General features: G+C 42.3%; 1 protein-coding gene across 1 annotated transcript in view; it reads right to left on the bottom strand.

The window, feature by feature from the left end:
• LOC146821939 (xanthine dehydrogenase/oxidase-like) overlaps window positions 1-19,103 on the bottom strand; it is a 645,326-nt gene that overhangs the window by 97,933 nt on the left and 528,290 nt on the right. The window contains exons 28-30 of the mRNA XM_085613025.1: window positions 8,432-8,527; window positions 3,378-3,506; window positions 1,739-1,813 (exon numbers count right to left, since the gene is read on the bottom strand). Coding sequence (XP_085469151.1) covers window positions 1,739-1,813; window positions 3,378-3,506; window positions 8,432-8,527 — 300 coding nt within the window. The remainder of the gene's footprint in view (window positions 1-1,738; window positions 1,814-3,377; window positions 3,507-8,431; window positions 8,528-19,103) is intronic.

Raw genomic sequence — 19,103 nt, 5'->3', positions numbered from 1 at the left:
GTGCCTCATGGGAACAGTCCAGCCCGAACTGCCAAGCCAGGTCCTCCCTGGACTGGAAACAGGCATCCTGAGACCGGTTTCGGGGTTTCACCCCTCTTCAGCCAGGATAGCTTGATTCCAGTAGCATGGAGAGCACGGGACTCACGTCTGAGCATACCCGTCCCACTCGTGGTGACAAATGCAAAAACAACAGTTGATGGACAGAATGCAGAACAATGTCATACATTCACCCCAGCTACCGGAACCGGTCCTAGGATGCTTGATTCCGGTCCAGGGAAGACATGGCTTGGCAGTTTGGGCTGGACTGTTCCCATGAGGCACAGGGTCAAGACTGATTTGCATATGGCCATGTCTGAACTGGGGTGGCGTGGTGAGCAAAATAACGATGGATTAAACCCAGATCTGTGACTGGGGGTGAATGTTTTGCCAATGTGCAACATTTCGTCGATCATCTTGTGTGTTTTGCTGTTCGCCATATGTGGGAAGGGTATGCCCAGACGTGGGTCCCGTGCTCACTACGCCACTGGAGTCAAGCTATCCTGGCTGAAGAGGGTTGAAACCCCGAAACCGGTCCTAGGATGCTTGATTCGGGTCCAGGGAAGACATGGCTTGGCAGTTTGGGCTGAACTGTTCCCATGAGGCACAGGGTCAAGACTGATTTGCATATGGCCTTGTCTGAACTGGGGTGGCGTGGTGAGCAAAATAACGATGGATTAAACCCAGATTTGTGACTGGGGAGAATGTTTTGCCAATGTGCAACATTCCGTCCATCATCTTGTGTGTTTTGCTGTTCGCCCTATGTGGGGAGGGTATGCCCAGACATGGGTCCCGTGCTCACTACGCCACTGGAGTCAAGCTATCCTGGCTGAAGAGGGGTGAAACCCCGAAACCGGTCGTAGGATGCTTGATTCCGGTCCAGGGAAGACATGGCTTGGCAGTTTGGGCTGGACTGTTCCCATGAGACACAGGGTCAAGATTGTTTTGCATATAGCCATGTCTGAACTGTGGTGGGGTGGTGAGCAAAATAACGATAGATTAAACCCAGATCTGTGACTGGGGGTGAATGTTTTGCCAATGTGCAACATTCCGTCCATCATATTATGTGGGTTTAGATATTTATAATAACAGACCTTGGTCTTAAAAATAGGTATTTATCCCAATGCCGATGCTTAATTTGTAAAGGAATAGGTGTTGGGGCCCAAGGTTTTGTCCAGAAGCCGGCAGATAGTGCTATAAAGTTAAGGGTGCCGAATACCAAGACTGCGCAGTCTTGATTCCATCTATACTTCTTTCATCCATCATCAAACACTCTTGCAGGTTCTTTTTAAACCCTGCTTTCTCCTCTCGTCACTGTTTTCAGTCTTTCCCTTCCTTCGTCTTTTCCCCTTTTGTGTTTTCTACCTCTTACTCAGGATCCAAGTCTGTTGAGTAACAATAAGTGCCAATCCCTTAAAATGAGTGGCCCCACTTGCAGCCACTGGCTCAAATTAAGCACTAGAATGATCCCGATTCTTTGAAACTTTAGACTCCTCAAATATTAAAACCAAGGCACCTGATCATTTAAATGATCTTCTCCATTTTCTTTCAATAATAAAAACATTTTTCTGAAGATGTCATTGCATCACATTAAGAGGTAACATTTGCAGGGTTGATTTTAAATATATACTTGACTATCTCATGCCCACAGCCATCACTCAATTCCAAAGTTTAGCATCAAAGTCTTATGGATATGACATACCCAGTCGTCCCAGGATCCTTCAGGTTTTAAAGCCTTGTAGGGCTCCAGCCTCTGCAAAATAGTCTGACACGCATTCTAAAAAAGGGAAACAGTTTTAGCATCAGGTGCCATCAATTAAACTTCAGCAGGTTGTCACACTTATGAAACAGAACACTGGGATAATTAATGTTATATATAGATATAGTAACATTGGAATTCAATTTCTAAGTGAACAGCAGAATTTCCTATATGTCGAGATATTCACAGAGTGAGGGGTGGGTTTCATTGGGAGACAATGTTTCTGCGATATCTCTTATTCAATATCTGGTGTTTAAAACAGACCCCTAGCCCAATATCATGTGAGTCTCAGGATGACAAGATATTTGTCACAAAGTAATTAAGAGTTTTGCAGTGGTAAGACAAGTCTCATCTTCTGTATATTAGTGTTAACACAGGCTCACACATGGTATGTTTTGGAATCCATGTTGATAAGAACCAAAGCAGTCAGCTAGTGAAGTCTGAAATACCAAGTTCAATTACTGGAAATCTAGAGGCATGCACGTGCACCTTCAGCTGGTCAGACTGGCGGATGCCCAGCTTTCATTTAGAACATAGCTTTGAACGAGGAACAAAGGGAAGAGAACCTCAAGCTAAAATAAAACAATGAGATATTGCATTCAGGAAATGGATTATTGCTCTTCCACTATCTGGCCAAGAGAACTTTGTCTAACAGTAAGGACTATGAGGGTTACTAGTTGAATGCTTTTTCTCTCTTGTGGCACCGGTCATTCAAGTTACCAAATGATCTTTCTTCATTCTACCATTCATGTGTTGAACATTTGCTTTATTAAATATCACTCAAATGGGAAAAGTTATCATGACCATATTTAGTGCTTTCCTGTCTAGACTAATCCATGAATATATATCTCGAAGCCACTGTCCAACATATAAAGTAAAGCATAGCTCAAAGACAACAAAGACAACATTTATTTAACACTTTGTAACTCTCATCCCTCTGCCTCTTTAAATCTCTAGACTGTCTCCCTGTGGGTAATTGTATCACCTTTAACACAATGCGCATCGCACATCAAGCCAGCATCCACAGCACAGGACCACTCTTCCATCAACCTAGACTCTGTAATGACCACCAGACTAGATCACCACATCCTAGTTCCTTCCCCTTCTTCAGCACTTCATCTCTTCGAAAATGTCACTCTGGAGTAAATTCTCTCAGTCCAGAGGCCAAAATATGCAACTCTATTCACATCAATTTTTGGAAAACATTAAAAACCATCTTCTTCAAACTTAGTGTATACTACAAAACACTTCTAAACCAGTGAAACAATGATATATATGTACATGAAAGGTTGTGCCTGTTCTCACACCTTTCTGTAACGCCTCATGCTTATGTCCAGAGGTGGGCTCAAGAATCCAATGTGAATTGGAGGGAATTGAAACCTTATCATGGCTATGAATTGCTCTAAGATTGTATGATAAATAGAGTAAAATACAGCAGAGATATAGCACATTGCTGTTTTCTAGATATAATGTCTGCATTAAAAGAAAACATTATTTCTCAAATACAAATCAAATCTTACATACTTCTGATTTTGTTTATCATTACTGTGTGATAAAACTCTTTCATATGAACTGTACATACATAGACGGCCATCCCATTGAGGTCCGAGCTGAGGGAAGCGGCAGTCGGAGATGTGTTGGGGACAGTCATAGTGCTGGTCTCACTGATGTGGACTTTGTTAGAGGGGATTCGGAGGACTCTGCTGGCAACCTGATGAACAAGAAGAAGCATGGTTAGGGACAGACTGCTCTGGCCACTGCAGTTAAAAACCTGTCCCCACTGTCATATATTTGCTTCTAACTAGAACTCATTGTTTGTCATCAGCTAAAGCTTCGATCATGCAATCTGTTTACTGAGGTCTGTGAAGTCCTTAATCGGCGCCCTGAAGTTCCAGACCTTCTTTGGCTTAAGTTTAACAAATATTGCCCAGAAATATGTGCATGACATAGGGTCACAAGTGGCTAATATGGTCACATTATCATGTTCTTCTGGCATCACTAGACTTAAGTGACTCAATCTAAATTTGTCCCATATATCCACGTTACCAGCTTGCATAATGGCCACTATGACCATAGTTCCAGGTTCCATAGTGCCAAGTATGCTCAAATATCTCTTTCCTATGATGACCAACATGTTCACAGTCAGCTACTCTAAATCTTTTGCATGCTTACAATAGAGGCTTCCAAGGTGTGACAGCGTGACCACTTTACCAGTTTGACCATATAACCACTTTCCACAATGCCTCACTTGCACCCATTACTGGTGTCCCTAGTCTCCATGATACACCAGTAAGTCTCCATTTGTACAGATGCCACCATGACAAGCCAGGTGCAGTCTACAATGCGCAGAGGCTAATACTGCATCACAATGTGCAGCTCCATTTGCACAACTACAGCCTTTATAGGGCAGGCATTGTCTCAAATGCAAATGTAAAACAAATCGCATAATTTCGATTTGCACATTCTCATTAAAAATAAGCAAATTGGGCTGATGACGAAAAGAGTGGTTTGCCAGCATCTGGTGTGAAGTTTTCAAGCAAAGGCAAATCTTGCATAACAAAGTCATAGCAGATACCTCAAGAGACTGGGACAAGCATAAAATGTCTCTTGGTGAAACATTTTTGGCTTGAATATGTCTCGTACAAGCCTGAAATTGTGTGAAATTGCATAAAAACATTTAATAACTTTCTTTATATTGCGGCCATTATTAAAATTTAATATCACCAGATGGTTATTTATATATTTACATAGTTTTCGATAACAGCATAACATCTTACATTGAGGCCTCTTCAGAATGACTTTCTAAAACCTCGTAATAAACCCAACTTGGAGATGGAGCATTCGAACTCTACCGCGTAAGACAGACACAAGTATAAAATAAGGCTGCTCATCGGCTCCTGTCCCCTTTTTTGTCTGTATTGCTTATCATCAGAAGTGCGGCTCAATGATTAGAGCGGCAGACCCTGATGTAGAGGTCTAGCCCGGGACCAGGGTTCAATTCCCTGCCTCGGTGGGTCTTGGGCTCAAAAATTCCACGGACCTGATAATTCTTGCCTCTGTGCCTCTTCCGATCATGGAGTCCCACTCTGCAACTCTGGGCAATAGCTTGCTTTATCTCCACAACAGCCCCCACAATGCTAAGGATGCCTGGCCTCCACCTTGGGGGTGCCCAGGAGTGGATGCCTCACAGGGAAAGCCAGGATGGGTTCCACAGTGGTATTCGTACCAGCGCCTTGAGACCCTTGCGGGTGAGTAGTGCGCTATACAAGTATCAAATTTACATTTTCAAATTTATTTACATCCCAATAGAGAGAATAACTGGACCTAGAAGGCATGCACTTTAAGCAAATATAGAATTGATTACCTACTTTGAGTAGACTATCCTGCCCTGGTGTTCTGAACCCAGGAAAGGCCACAAAGACAGCACTGTGAATTTAAAGATCTGAAAGAGAACACACTAAAAACAGAACTGTTCACTTTCAAAAGTGAAAAAATTGAGTTGAGCAGAGGTTCCACTTACTACTTAGTTGCCTTCCAGGGGAATGGAAAGACGAACCAGCATTTTAAAGGGCCTTGTGCTAGGCTACTAAAGCTGCTAGAGGACTTTCTAGGTTTAGTTTAAAGCAGGAATCAAATGCGTTAAAATGCCCATGGGTTTTGTTGGGCAGCTTCTTTGAACTATGGAGTGGAAGCATTGGGGATGCAACAAATTGAGCACCTGGATAAAGTGCTGAGTAGACTTCTGCATAGAATAAGGGTTCCTAGCTATGCAACGATCACTCCATTCAGACTAGATGTCACGCGGTCTGTGGTATCGAAAACCCAGAAGATCATATCTTTTCACTGAGGCTGGAACTTAGGGCCAGATGTACGACCATTTGCTTTTGCGACTCGCAAATTGCGAGTTGCAACAGCAAATGTACAACAGTGTCAGAGACACTGTTAGCGATTCCCAATGAGGTCGCAAAATGCAAGGCTCGTGAATATTAATGAGTCACTGGCAATTTGCGACCCTATTGGGAACGGCTGGCTCCCCCAGGGATGGTGGCCTGCTGGGCTTAGCAGACCACCATGTCTGGGACTGCCTTTAGCTAAAGCAGGTTTATTTTCAATGTGTGCCGACCCAAACACCAGAGGCACAATTCTTGGGGATCTGTCACAGACATCTGTTTGTGACAATTGTATTAATTTAATTTATTAGGTGCACAAATCATCCCCAAGGGGATCCCTCAGTGCTGACCTTATAGTTATAGTAGGTGACATGTTCCCTTTCATACTGGAAGAAATTAGAGAAAAATAATTGAGAAAATAGCTCTTCCAGGCAAGAAGAAAAAAAGCAGAACTACGGGTCTGCTGCTGAAGGCACAGAAAGAATGGCACTTAAGTCAGACCACAAAGGTGGCACTTATTTGAGGCTCCATTTGTCAGCTGAAGAGTGGAACAAAGATGGTCCAGAGCCATGCTGCACCACCTACCGCCGTGCAGGGGCTCTGCTTATTGAGTTTCCCGATTCCGTCTGGCTTCTGCGGATATTCACAAGGTGATGAATCTGCAGCTATAAGTGTCATTAGAGGGGAAATTATGTCAGCGAGTAGGGATGGTACTTGTATGCATCTCCGCTACTTCAATTCTGGGATCTTATGGAATCAGCAGGGAGCCACACAGTGCCACCTACCAATGTTTGAGAGCATTACTGAAAGATTCTCCAGATGCAGTTTGCACCTGGGGGATATTCTAAGGCTTAGAGGTATCTATCACAAACACATGCTCTTGACCACCTCTTGGAATTGTTACTGTAAACAGTATTACAATACAAATAATAGCTAAAATGATTTATAAATAATATAAATCAAAAGCATGTCATTGGATACTAGAGATTTTCTTGAACCCACATCTCTGACTGGAATTCCTGGCCAGAGGGACAAAGTATTCCTTATAACTGTGTGATAATATATCTAATAGGTATGTGTAACAGAGATAGAACAATACATTTGTAGTGTCTTGTGATAGGACAATATATGTGTTGTATCTTGTTTATATTATATTAAGAGAAAATGCCTAATTTTTGAGGGAGATGAATAACATCCAAATTGCAATCATTTGTGAGTAACGTGGAATAACCTCAATACTGACAATGTTAGCCTTGCTAATGTGCAACTAGATAAAAATGGATTCAAGTACTCGAGTAGTAAAGTTTGAATGCAATATTGGGAAAGCTTCTTGGCCTACTTTGGGACAAATTGATGCTAAAATTGTTAGCCACACTGCACATTTTACTCTCTGCAGTAGTAACAGTTTAATAAAAGTCGCTATGCACTGTCCCTGTCAGCTTCATTTAGAGAGTCTGCTGTTTCATCCTTAAAAGATAGCCACCAAAAAACTTCTGATCATTCACTAACAACTTGCTTGATTCCTTATTCACACAAGATGCATTCATTGGGGAACCCTTTCAGTTTAAGGATTGGGTTACCACCTACTTTGAAGTGGTGGTATTATAGTGATCATTTTGGCCCCAAGTGGGCTCCCTCTGGGATTCCACCCCCAGGCCTAGATGGTCAGAGTATTTCTACTCTGCTTTCTTGTCTTTTTTAATGTTTTTTCTTGGGACTCGGCTGAAAATGTTCCTGGCCCACCTTGAACAGCAGGTGCTGCCTCTAGGGCTGCAGTACATGTATAAAACACAATAACCACTCCAGTGACAAATGTGATATTTATCTCTCTCACAGTTTGTACTGAAGTCAATAATGTTGAGATAAATCCATTAATTGTAAAGTCAATGTTAAATATTACAAAGCTAATTTGTTTTAAAAAAAAATACATAAACCATGCAATCCATCCAAGTGGTTTAGGGTCAGCACACAAGATAGGATTTCTAAAATCAACAATCTGTAAAATGAAGGCATACCATTAGATTTCAATTTGTGATACTGACAAATATACACATTTGTCAGTAGACACAAACTTCCATAGTACCCCCTCTAACACTGAAAAAGATAAGAGATTTAATCCTACTTAAGGCAGAAGTAAATATCTTTCAGTGTCGGAAGAGAAATGAAAGACCCCTAAAATGCATGTGGTTTTATCAAAGAGATGAATATATGCTCTTTGGAGAAATAAAATGGCATTGAACAAATGTGATGGTATATCCCTGTGAGCATTTGTGAACTATCTACAATTTCACAAAGGTTTTTCAGGCGCACCCTTGAAATAATGTGACTGTGTCAGGTCTCCAGGTGAAACCTGGCAAACTTTCTAGAATTCCCAAAACGAGAAAATCTACCCTCAGAAGAGGTTGTACACCTGGTAATACATGGAAGGACCTCAGCTACTGATACAATTTCCTAAGATCATTCAGACCAAAGACAAATTACTCACCTTCAGTAAAAGAATACCACAAAATATATCTATTCTGAGTCATTTGGGTATCCTTCTCTCCTAATGAGAAATCATTTAGTCAATTCAGCTGTGGGAGCTGATCATTCAATTAAGTCATTACTGAATTGGAAAACCATCATAGAATCTTAGGTAACCAAAATGCTTTCAATCAGGGGGAGATACATAACAAATAATTGTAATACATTTCAATAGGCAGCTGGTACCATATCCATCTTCATTTTTACCAATTTTGTGACATACCTGGACCATCTTAGTGTGAAGTCCTTGACCCATTTCAGTTCCACCATGAGTAAGTAGCACTGACCCATCTGTGTACACATGCACCAGAGCTCCTGCCTACAAAAAACCCATCAAAGATGTTAACAGTGATTGTGGATTTTAAATACATTTAGGTAAATTGAAGCATTGCTATATCAAAACTTCTAGAATGGAAGATGTAATGTACAGATTGCAGGTACCTTAGCTTGCCAAACTCTAAATTCCAACATGTTTGACCTGAGGGCAATTGAGAGTCCTATCAAATGATATAGCCATGTAAGTAGTGTTGTGATATCACTGCTATATTCACATGATGAACTGTTTATATTCTCTTGTTTCTATTTAAAGCCACTACCAAGATACTGACCTCAATATATAGGCTGCCAAAATATTCTGAACCTGATACAGATAATTAAAGTAACAAAAGAACAAGTTATCAACTATTGGCAATTCTCCTTCTGTGGATACTCTATCTAATTGCAGATTCATGAGATGCAGACTAGATCTTGAGGCTTTTTGATCAATACTTCCATGTGATGGGGTCAGTTTCTTGCTTGATTTTCTGACGTGGAGCATAAAACAATTGTTGGAACCAGTGTGCAGGACTATAACATTGGGACCTTTTTCAGAAGGTAGAAGAGGACCCTCCACAGGACTGGGTTGGCAGTAAGAAATTTACAGTTAGATAGAGTATGCACCAGAAATAGAATTACGAAAGGTAAGTAACTTGTTCTTCTGATGGGTGCTTCTAACCACAGATTCCTCACCTTAAGAATAGATACGAAAGCAGTACCTCTCAATGGAGAAGGGTCTGTAAACTGGACTCTAACCAAGGAAAGTCTTGCAAGACCAAGCGGGCATAATTACCTTCCTGTCATACCTGATTGTCAAGGCAGTGGTGGTTTACAAATATATGCACCAAAACTCATCTCGGAGCCTGGCAAACTTTTAGAATAGGCACTTTACAAGGCAGTAGAAGCAGCCTTAGCCCTGGCGACATTCGCTCTAGGTACAAATTACCCCAGCGTCCGGCATAATTGTATTTCGTGGAAGGGTGCTTAGCAGCAAGGTTCACAATCACAACTTCGAGTGGTAGATCAAATGCAGTCAAATGCAGCTGAATAATCTCCAGGCATGGGAAGTCTGAATTGCACAGGTTCGGATGAAGTACCCTGCCCTGATGTTGTGACAAAAGATCCTCCTTAAGTCGAAGCCTGAGTAGATCTCAGATGCTCATGCCCAGACGTTATAGGTAATACAGTCTTCTGGCCCAATTTGGAGTCACTAGGATGACTTGGGCCTGGTCATTCCTGATATTTTTTAGAATTCTGGGCAGGAGAGGCCGGGGTGGGAATGTCCCATGTTTATTTACAGCAAGACCGCATCTCCTAGTAGCTGTCTGTGCAGAAACTCAAGAGCGCTAAACTTTCAAATTGTGCGTTTTTCAATGGTGATGAAAAGCTCTAGCCAGGATCCTACCCCTGCTCCTCTTTGGAATATAGACATCATTCATGATCCACCAAAAGGCCATGAAACCTCAGAGCGTTCTCTCACCAAGATCCAGGACTGAGACTGTAACATCAGGATCATAGCTTGAATGCCATGGACTCCTTGCAATGGAGGAAAGGCTCTGAACTATACCGTATCCAGGGCAGATCCAATGAAGGGAAGTTCTGCAAAGGAGTCAAGTGAGACTCATTTATCATGAACCCCAACACTGTCAGGAGGGTCGCCATCATCTGGAGATGGTCTATGACAGACTGTAGTGAGCCTGCGTTAAAAATCAATTTCATCGAAGTGAGGGAAAGCTGGTACCCCTGACCTCTGAAAATGCCATCACTTTCATGGACATCCAAGGAGCACTGGTGAGGTAGAAGGGGAGCACAACAAACTGACATGGCTCCAGGTCAATCTTGAGCAGCAGGTAATGTCTGGGGTACTACTGGAAGGGTGTATAAAAATGTGTCTTGCAGGTCCAAGGACATCCAGTCAGCCGTGCACAAAGCAGACAGAATCTGGGCCAGTGTGAGTATTGTGAACTCCTTCTGCTTGAAGACATTCAGAAAGCAAAGATAAGAGATAGGCCAAAGACCTCCAACTTTCTTAGGCAAGAGGAAATAGTGAGAGCAGCAACCCTACCCTATTTCTAAGTTCAGAACCCTCTTGAAGACTCCTATAGAAAGTAAAACTCACACCTCTGGCAAAAGGAAGGACAGGTGTTCCTTTGAGATTTGCACTGATGTGTGTGTCTGGGGGGACTCAGTCGAGCACATACGGTAGGGCATAGCAATGTAGACAGTAATAGATCAAAAGGGAGGTGGCCTCCTACACTATCTTTCATGTTCCTTTGTTGAGGGGAATGCTCCTCTTTTTTTGACCTATTCTCACCCACACGTGCCATGCTTCACCATTGAGTCCTTGCATTTTATAATAGACAATACCAGGGAGATAAATCCCAATTTGTGAGGGCACACTTTCATGTTATGAAAGATCACAATATTGGGGCCAGGAAAAGAGAAATAAAAATACCGGCGAGTGTTCCCTTTGTACATGAGATTATTTATTTCTCATACAACAGATTAAAACAGGCAAGTTTGTACATTGAGTATCAACGGCGCCTCAGTCCATTGGTCAACACGTTTCAGCTGGTTGATGCCCCAATCCATGGCCTTTCAGCTCCCAAGGTTTTTCATTTTTTAAGTACTCCGTTTATTTAAACCACACTCTTACCATGTGCACAATCACCTACAAACAATATCTGATTTTGATTTTGAAATTCCCTTTTCCTCAGTTCTGAAAAACATGAGATGATTAGGTTTGACATTATTTATGCAAATAGGTCGCTTACCCACACCTGTACAAAAAAACATACATGATTCACTGAATGCCGTGAAACATATTTCATCAAGTTTAACACACTGTTGTGTGTAGTGACATACTCATAACACATTGACCTGTTCCTCCTTCACATGAATGTTAAGCTCTTTGTTGAAAACGTAAACCATCTGTCCGTGTAGAATGACCCCTGAAAACATTTTTTTTTTCAGAAACAGACGGACATTGTATCATAAGACTGCAGCTGCACTATGGATCACAATATACATACTTTTTTAAGGGTTTCTATTTCACCTCCTGAGATGTTACAGACAGGCACATACTTGTGTCACACACTGAAAAGAGAAATAATCCCCTCCCTTAGTTAAACAAGAAAAATGAGGGTACATTTGTTGATGCAGATTTGGAGTGCCTCTGTGTTTTCCAATCCATAATGTCACTTTTCTACATGTCATTCCTACATATTTTAATCTGCAGGTTCAGATAATAAGGTATATGACATGGGTGGAGAATGCAGTCAGTATGCTTTTGCTGGACCACTCTTTGTCAAATCCAGGTCCAATGTTTCAGATGCTTTTGTATGGTGACAAACATTGCAGTTACCACAAGGGAGATGCCCTGACACTGCTGGTAAACCACACAAGGTGGAAGTGTTGCTTCTCTTTTCAGATCAGTGCTTCCTCGTTTGTATGAGGACATCCCTGATAATTCTAGCACAAAACTCAGGTTGTGTGTACCCAAGATCCACCAGTGTTTATTTATTTAATGACTTCTGTATGTGGTTAGACAATGCGGAATAACTGGTAACACAAACCAAGTGTTTACTCCTATCCTTGTGGCAAGTGTTTTCTATAAGAGCATCCCTATTGTTAATTTTTGCTCTTTTTAGGGAATTATGAATGCAGTTCTCTGGATATTTCCGCTGTCTCAGTTGTAGCTAACTAGCTCAACATGTTTATTGAAGGCTTCTATACATCTGTAGTTGTGTTGCAGTCTTCAAAATAGGCCAATCATCAAATGTTCCAATAGGGGAGCGGTAGAAAATTGATGAATCATTAAAAGCTACTTTTATCGGCTGGCTTGTGTTGTGCATCTGTTCAAAGGGTGCCGCCTTGGTGAAAGATTTTGACATTAAGAACGGTCAACATCTCGGCACTAATAGAGTGGGTAAACTTCAAGAATTAGTTTAGTTTATTTATACACTCCAAAAAGTCCATGGCACTGGGAAGATAGTAATTCAAAATCCCCAGGACAATGTTGATTTACCACTTCCAGAGTTTAATCTGGTCTCTAAAGGGACTGGTATTAGTCATGAGACTAACTTTTTCAAAATGATGGACACAGACGCATGGTATGCTGGGAGCAAAGATGTTTCCCATAGAGATACTATGTACCTGCAATTACACATTACCCTCAAACTACTAAAAATATTTGTCAGGGCTAAAGATATGCACTCTAGTATAAAGTGCCCAGGGGTGTTATGGGGGCATTCTTTCAAGAATGAAAAGTCTTTCATTAGTATAGCCATGTTGAGCAACGCTGAATGGGTTGAAGGACCCATCTGTCCGTTTTGATGAATCATCCTCCTGGGAGAAAGAACTGAATCCTGCCTCCCACAGGAGGTTATATGTCCCAAACTGTAAGCTAAAGCTTGGTGGCTGCTGTCATAGGGGAAGGGGCTGGGAGGACTGGTGCCCTTGGTGGCCTGTATGTTGCCTGCTAGTTCCAAGTCCCCAACTTCGAAAGGAATGGGGTGCAGCAGAGGGTGAGGAGACTGAATTTGCCTACACGGCAGTCCCCTAGAGTAGCCTCAGAATTCTCTACACTGGCGAGGAAAAGTTTTTGAAGGGGTAAAAATACCCAGGGAGAATACTATGGTCCTATTCTCTTTGAAACGTTCCCAGGCAGAATCATCTTTTTCACCAAACAAACATGAGCCGTCGAAAGGCATGTCCATAAGAGAGGCATGTATGTCCAATAGAGCACGTCCACGCATGGTGGCAGAGAACCTCCTGTTGCCAACCACCCTTCAGAAACAAACTGTAGTATCATGGCCAGCATGACTCACATATTTGGTTGCATCTTGACCATCCTAAATGGTCTGTTCAAGTGAGGCCCTATGGTCTTCTGAGAAAGCTGGCAGGATCTCGCTGGCCATGTCCTGGATGGTATGAGTATGTCAGCCCAATAAATAAACTGCACTGACGGCCTAAATTGTAGGATAGCCTAAGAGAACATCTGTTTTCCAAATGCCTAAACCCTGTTAGACTCCTTATCCAGGGGATTAGTAGGAAATTAATTTGGCTTCACCTTGCTGGTTGAAGCCTGACCGACTAGGCTACCTAGAGTGGAATGTTTAATGAAGAAATCAGGGTCACCAGGTGTTGGTCTATCATGTATTGCCATTTGTCTATTCACCGGTGGACAAGAACAGGGTTTTAACTAGGCACCCATGAAGATGTCAAAAAGAGCTTCATTGAAAGGAAGCAAGGGCTCACAAGTGCCTTGCTCAGGCTATATAATTTCTGTAAGGACGTGTGTCTTTACCTCAAATAGAGGGTAGCTCTAAATCCAAGACCTCGACGTACACTGCAAATGAAGCACACTCTCCCACTGGTGGTCTAAATAGTGAGTTTAACCCTTTATCAATTGAAGTATCAAGCTCATGGTCCATGTAAAAATCGTCATCATAGTAATGAGGGGTAAATGCTCCTCGTCCCCTCCATAATCAACAATGACAACTGTCAGATTTTTCTGAAGTCAGTTTGGGGTCAAAGATCAGAATCAGCACTGGGCCCTCCTCCAGTGTATTTGGTACCAGCAGCAAAGAGGGAGGATCCGAGATAGGTTGTGAGCTGGTGTGGAAGTCTGTACCCGAGGCTGAATGGAGCAAATGAAAGGTCCAAGGGGGTCTGACCATGCTAAGAACTTGACTAATGGCCCCCGCAGATAGATTCTTTGGATCCAATGGCACACCAGACAAAGCTGGTATAGTACCAAATATCTGCAACATGGCCTCCTTAAATGCTTCAGTTTACTGCAGTGTTGCCGATGGCCATGGAGATTGTGGGTGTGCAGAGAACAACTAAGGAATTGGCTCTAAAATTGGATGTCTGGAAGGAGACTGACTGACATCATAATGCCCTTGTGTCTTCTCTCTAGATAGAGAGCGGTGGGATGGGGTTGTGTTCTGCTTCACATCCTTGTGTTCACATTTGAACTTTGACTTACTGGAGGACCTTGAACACAAATACAGCCTTTTTACAGCCAGAGGAAGTTAGCACCCTTAAATTGAAGCAGGAGTGGGACTTATGCGATGTCCGTGACTACTTCTTGTGTTGGGCGATGTACAGCTTCACTTTTCTGTCCCGGTTTGCTTTCCAGAACATGAAGGAGCACTTGTTGCACCACTTCAAGTCATGCCCTGCGCCTAAACACCAGGGACACATCTAGTGTGAGTCTGTGACTGACATCTGACTTATACAGTGAAGGCATTGTCTGAAGCCCATAGTTCTAGAAGGTGACAACTTTCCCAAGTACACTGGATTTTTCTCTGTTTTAGGAGTCGTCAAAAGGCAGATTAATTTTGGAACAGAACTCAAGATCGATGTCAAAAGGTGTGGCGAAGAAACTGATGACAGCATGCCGGGTTAGTGCGTATGTACGACTCTGCTCTGTCATTTCCGGGGCAGTAGAGGGCCCATGTGAGGCCGCAAGGTGCCATCTATTGGCATATGAGAGTATTGCTGAAAAGGTGCCTGGATCAAGCCTGGCCCCTGGAGAATATTTTAAAGGCCTGATCAGAAACATTGATTCATAAATATTGTCCTACCAATATATCTAAATTTAAAAAATATGCAATACATAAATATCAACATTGAACTTAACAAAAATAGTGAAACCCAAAGTAAAGTGTAAACAGATATTGTTACTATAATTTAAAAATAGCAAATGCATTTATTTAAAATTAATTTAGAATTTTAATAAGTTGCAATTTTTTTTACAATAATATTTCATGTAAATAAAATGAATTCATTTAGTAAATACTCTTTAACAATATGTATTTTCAACTATAACTAAGAAAAACAATTTGCATTAAAAGAATTTGTATTTTATTTTCTAAGTGCTGAATAAAAAACAATTATTGTGTAAAAATCTATTCATAAAAAAAATATATATATCACCAGTTCATTTTTTCAAATAAAAAAATTTCAAATATTTCTTGAAAATTAACCAAAATCCAAACTAGTTTTCAAATGCATTTCAAATGTTAATGCATTAATTTATATTTTGAGCGGGCTCAGATATACTAGGCTAACTCTTATCCAACTAAAATTGGGGAAAGTGCATACATTTAGGAGCTCGAGCAACGCAACAGTGAGACTACCGACACCCCACCCTCCCAGGACCTCTGCAACAGACTCAGCACCTTTTCCCATCACAAAATCAAGACCATGTATGACAACTTCGACGACAACACCATGCACGAGGAACCCATAGCCACCGCTCCCTATACCACGCAGCCAACACAGGACAGCTGGACCGCCCTCAGCATCGAAGACACCCTAAAGACTATGAAGGCAACCCACCCCGGGGCAGCAACAGACCTCTGCCCGCTCCTCATCTACCACAGAGCCGCAGACATCATCACCCCCGAGCTTCAACGAATCATCAACCGCTCCTTCGAGACCGTCTCCTTCCCTGATGACTGGAAACACGCCAAGATCAACCCTCTCCTGAAAAAACCCTCGCCAGACCCCACGACCTCAAGAACTTCAGACTGATCTCCTTACTCCCATATCTGGCGAAAGTCATGGAAAAAGCCGTCTACAGTCAACACTCACTCCTTCATAGAAGACAACAACATAGTTGATTTCTCCCAATCAGGCTTCAGGAGGAATCACAGCAGTGAAACCTCCCTTTTCCCCTGCGACAGACAACATCTGCTCTGTTCTCGACAGAGGAGAAACTGTGGCCCGCATCCTCCTGGACATCTCCGCTGCGTTCGACACAGTCTCACACCGCACCCTAGCCTGCAAACTCCACACCGCAGGAATCCGTAACAAGGCCATCGTCTGGATCTGCTCATTCCTCTCCAGTAGAACACAGCGGCTCAGACTCCCTCCTTTCCTTTCGGAACCCACACCAACCTCCTGCAGAATCCCCCAAGGAGCCTCCATCAGCCCCACCGTGTTCAACTTCTACATGACCCTGCCTGCATCCATTGTCAGATCACACAGATTCAACATCGTATCGTACACAGACGATACCCAACGCATCCACTCCCTATCCAACGAACCCAACATCTCCAAACACAACTTTCAAGAAGGAATGGAAGCAGTTGGCAGGTGGATGAAGAACAGCTGCCTAGAACTTAACACGGACAAAACCGAAGTATTCACCATGGGCCCACACCCTGACACCTGTAATGACTCCTGCTTGCCCCCCCCGCCCTCGAGAACCCTCCCTCCTCCACGGACCACACACGCAACCTCAGAATCATCCTGGACTCCGAACTCACAATGGACAGCCAGATCAATGCTGTAACCTCTTCCTGCTACCACACCCTTTGCCTACTCCGAAAGACCTTCAACTGCATTCCCCTCAAACACAGGAACACCATCACCCACGCCCTCATCAGCAGCAGACTGGACTATGGCAACACACTCTACACAAGCTCAACAGGGACCTCACCCGCAAACTCAAGAACGTCCAGAAAGCCACAACCAGACTAGTCCTCAACCTACGCGCCACTGCCACATCAGCCAACACCTATGGACACAACCCTGGCTCCCCGTCTAGAAGAGAATCCCTTTCAAGCTTCTCACCCACGCCCACAAGTCCCTCCACAACACCGTACCCGCTTAAATGAATCACCGCCTCTCGTTCCACGCACCCCAAAGATCCCTCCGCTCAGCCCATCTCTCCCTTGTGACGGTACCACACATCAAGAAGAACAGTATAGGAGGACGCTCCTTCTCCCTCCTCGTGGCCAAGACATGGGACACCGTCCCTCTCTACCTCCGACAGACACCAACACTCTCTAAGTTGTGTCCTTATGTAATGCAAATTGAACTTGTGTAAAGCGCTCTAATACCCAATACCTTCGAATCAAGTTTGGGCTATATAAAACTCTGTAAAAAAAACAACAATTTTTTTTGAGGACCTTAAAACCTGGCTTTCTGACGAACCGCCGTAAACATCCAGGAGCTGCGTGCCTCCCTCCCTCCCACCTCAGCTCCTTGTGACCCTACCTGGAAAGTAGCTGTGCTTTTCAAACCCCTGATTGATTGAACTTAACATTCTAATGGTAATCTAGCTAATCTTGGAGAAAATGCATATATTTAGTTTGCTATTCTAACTCGAGTCCAACTAACAGTGGGAAAAATGCATAAATATGGGGGATTACATTTAATATACATATTGCAATCTAAGGAAAGGGGACAAATATAATGCTCCTACTCCAAGGCATCCACACAGAGGAAAGTGTTGAACTTGGCAGCACTCAGACTGACTATTCCCAGTAGCCCTGGGGGCGGGGTGGGGGGTGGTCTGATTGTTTTGATTTGCTAACCCACCCAAGGGATAAGCACTATTGAGATAAGTGTTTGACTTTGGGTGTTTAGATTTACTATTCCCTTCTCAAATTAAGCAACATTTGTAAGTGTTGGACTCTAGGGGATGGGGAATTTGATATACTTTTTAAACTCAACACTAAGCAACATTGGGAGCATATGAGACTCCCTGAAATATATTTACTATTTCCATTCCAAACTAAGCATCATTGGGGAAAGTGTTAAAGTGTTGGGCTCTGGTGGTCAGATGTACTAGTGCCATTCCCAAAGTAAAGAACAATGGAGAAAGTGTTGGATTTTGGGGTGGGTGGGAGTATCAGATTTACTATTCTGATTCCACATTAGGCAACACCAAGGAAAGTGTTGGACTCTGGAGGTCTCTAATTTACTAGTCCACTTCAATATAAGCAACACTGGGGAAAGTGTTTGACTCTGGGTGGGTTATATTTACTAATCCCTCTCCAAACTAGACCATATTTTTGAAAGTGTTGGACTCTAGATGGGTCAGACTGACTGTTCCTACTCCAAACTGAGCAACATTAAGATGGTTCTAATATAGTGGCCCCACTCCACAGGAAGCAATATTGTGGAAAGTGTTTGACTCTGGGAGTTTAGATTGCTATCCCTAGTCCAAACTAAGCAACACTGAGGAAAATGTTGGACTCTGGGGATGAGGGGATAGATTTGTTATTCTCATTCCAAAGTAAGTAACAATGCAAAAGTATTAGGCTCTTAGGGGAAGGGTCAGATTTATGATATCCACTAAAAAGTTTAAAGACACTAGAAAAAGTGATGGACACTGGGAGGATCTAATTCACCACTCCAAACTAAGCAATGGGCAAAATGTTTGATAGGGTGTTGGCTATGGGAAGTTAGATTTACAATTAGCACTTTGAACTACGCAACACTGGGCAGAGTGTTGTAATCCTGGGGACTGAGGCACAAATTAGACATTCTTAATCCAAAATGAACAACAATGTAGAAAATAATTGTCTCTCGGGGAGTAAAATTTACTACTCACTCTCCAAAATAAGCAAAATTAACATTTTCTTTTAAAAAGAAGCCCTATTGAAATAAATATAAAACACATTTCAAAAATAACAGTAACTTATTTAATAAAACAAAAAAATCCAGTAAAATTAAATGAATTTTAAAATGTAGCAATATCTGACAAAAATGTATATTGACATAATTTAATTCTCAATCTTTAGTTTCAAATTCGTAACAATTGAAACAAAAAAATA

The sequence above is a fragment of the Triturus cristatus genome, chromosome 6 (genome assembly GCF_964204655.1).
Source record: "Triturus cristatus chromosome 6, aTriCri1.1, whole genome shotgun sequence".
NCBI lineage: Eukaryota > Metazoa > Chordata > Amphibia > Caudata > Salamandridae > Triturus > Triturus cristatus.
This window is presented reverse-complemented; position numbering and strand designations above follow the sequence as displayed.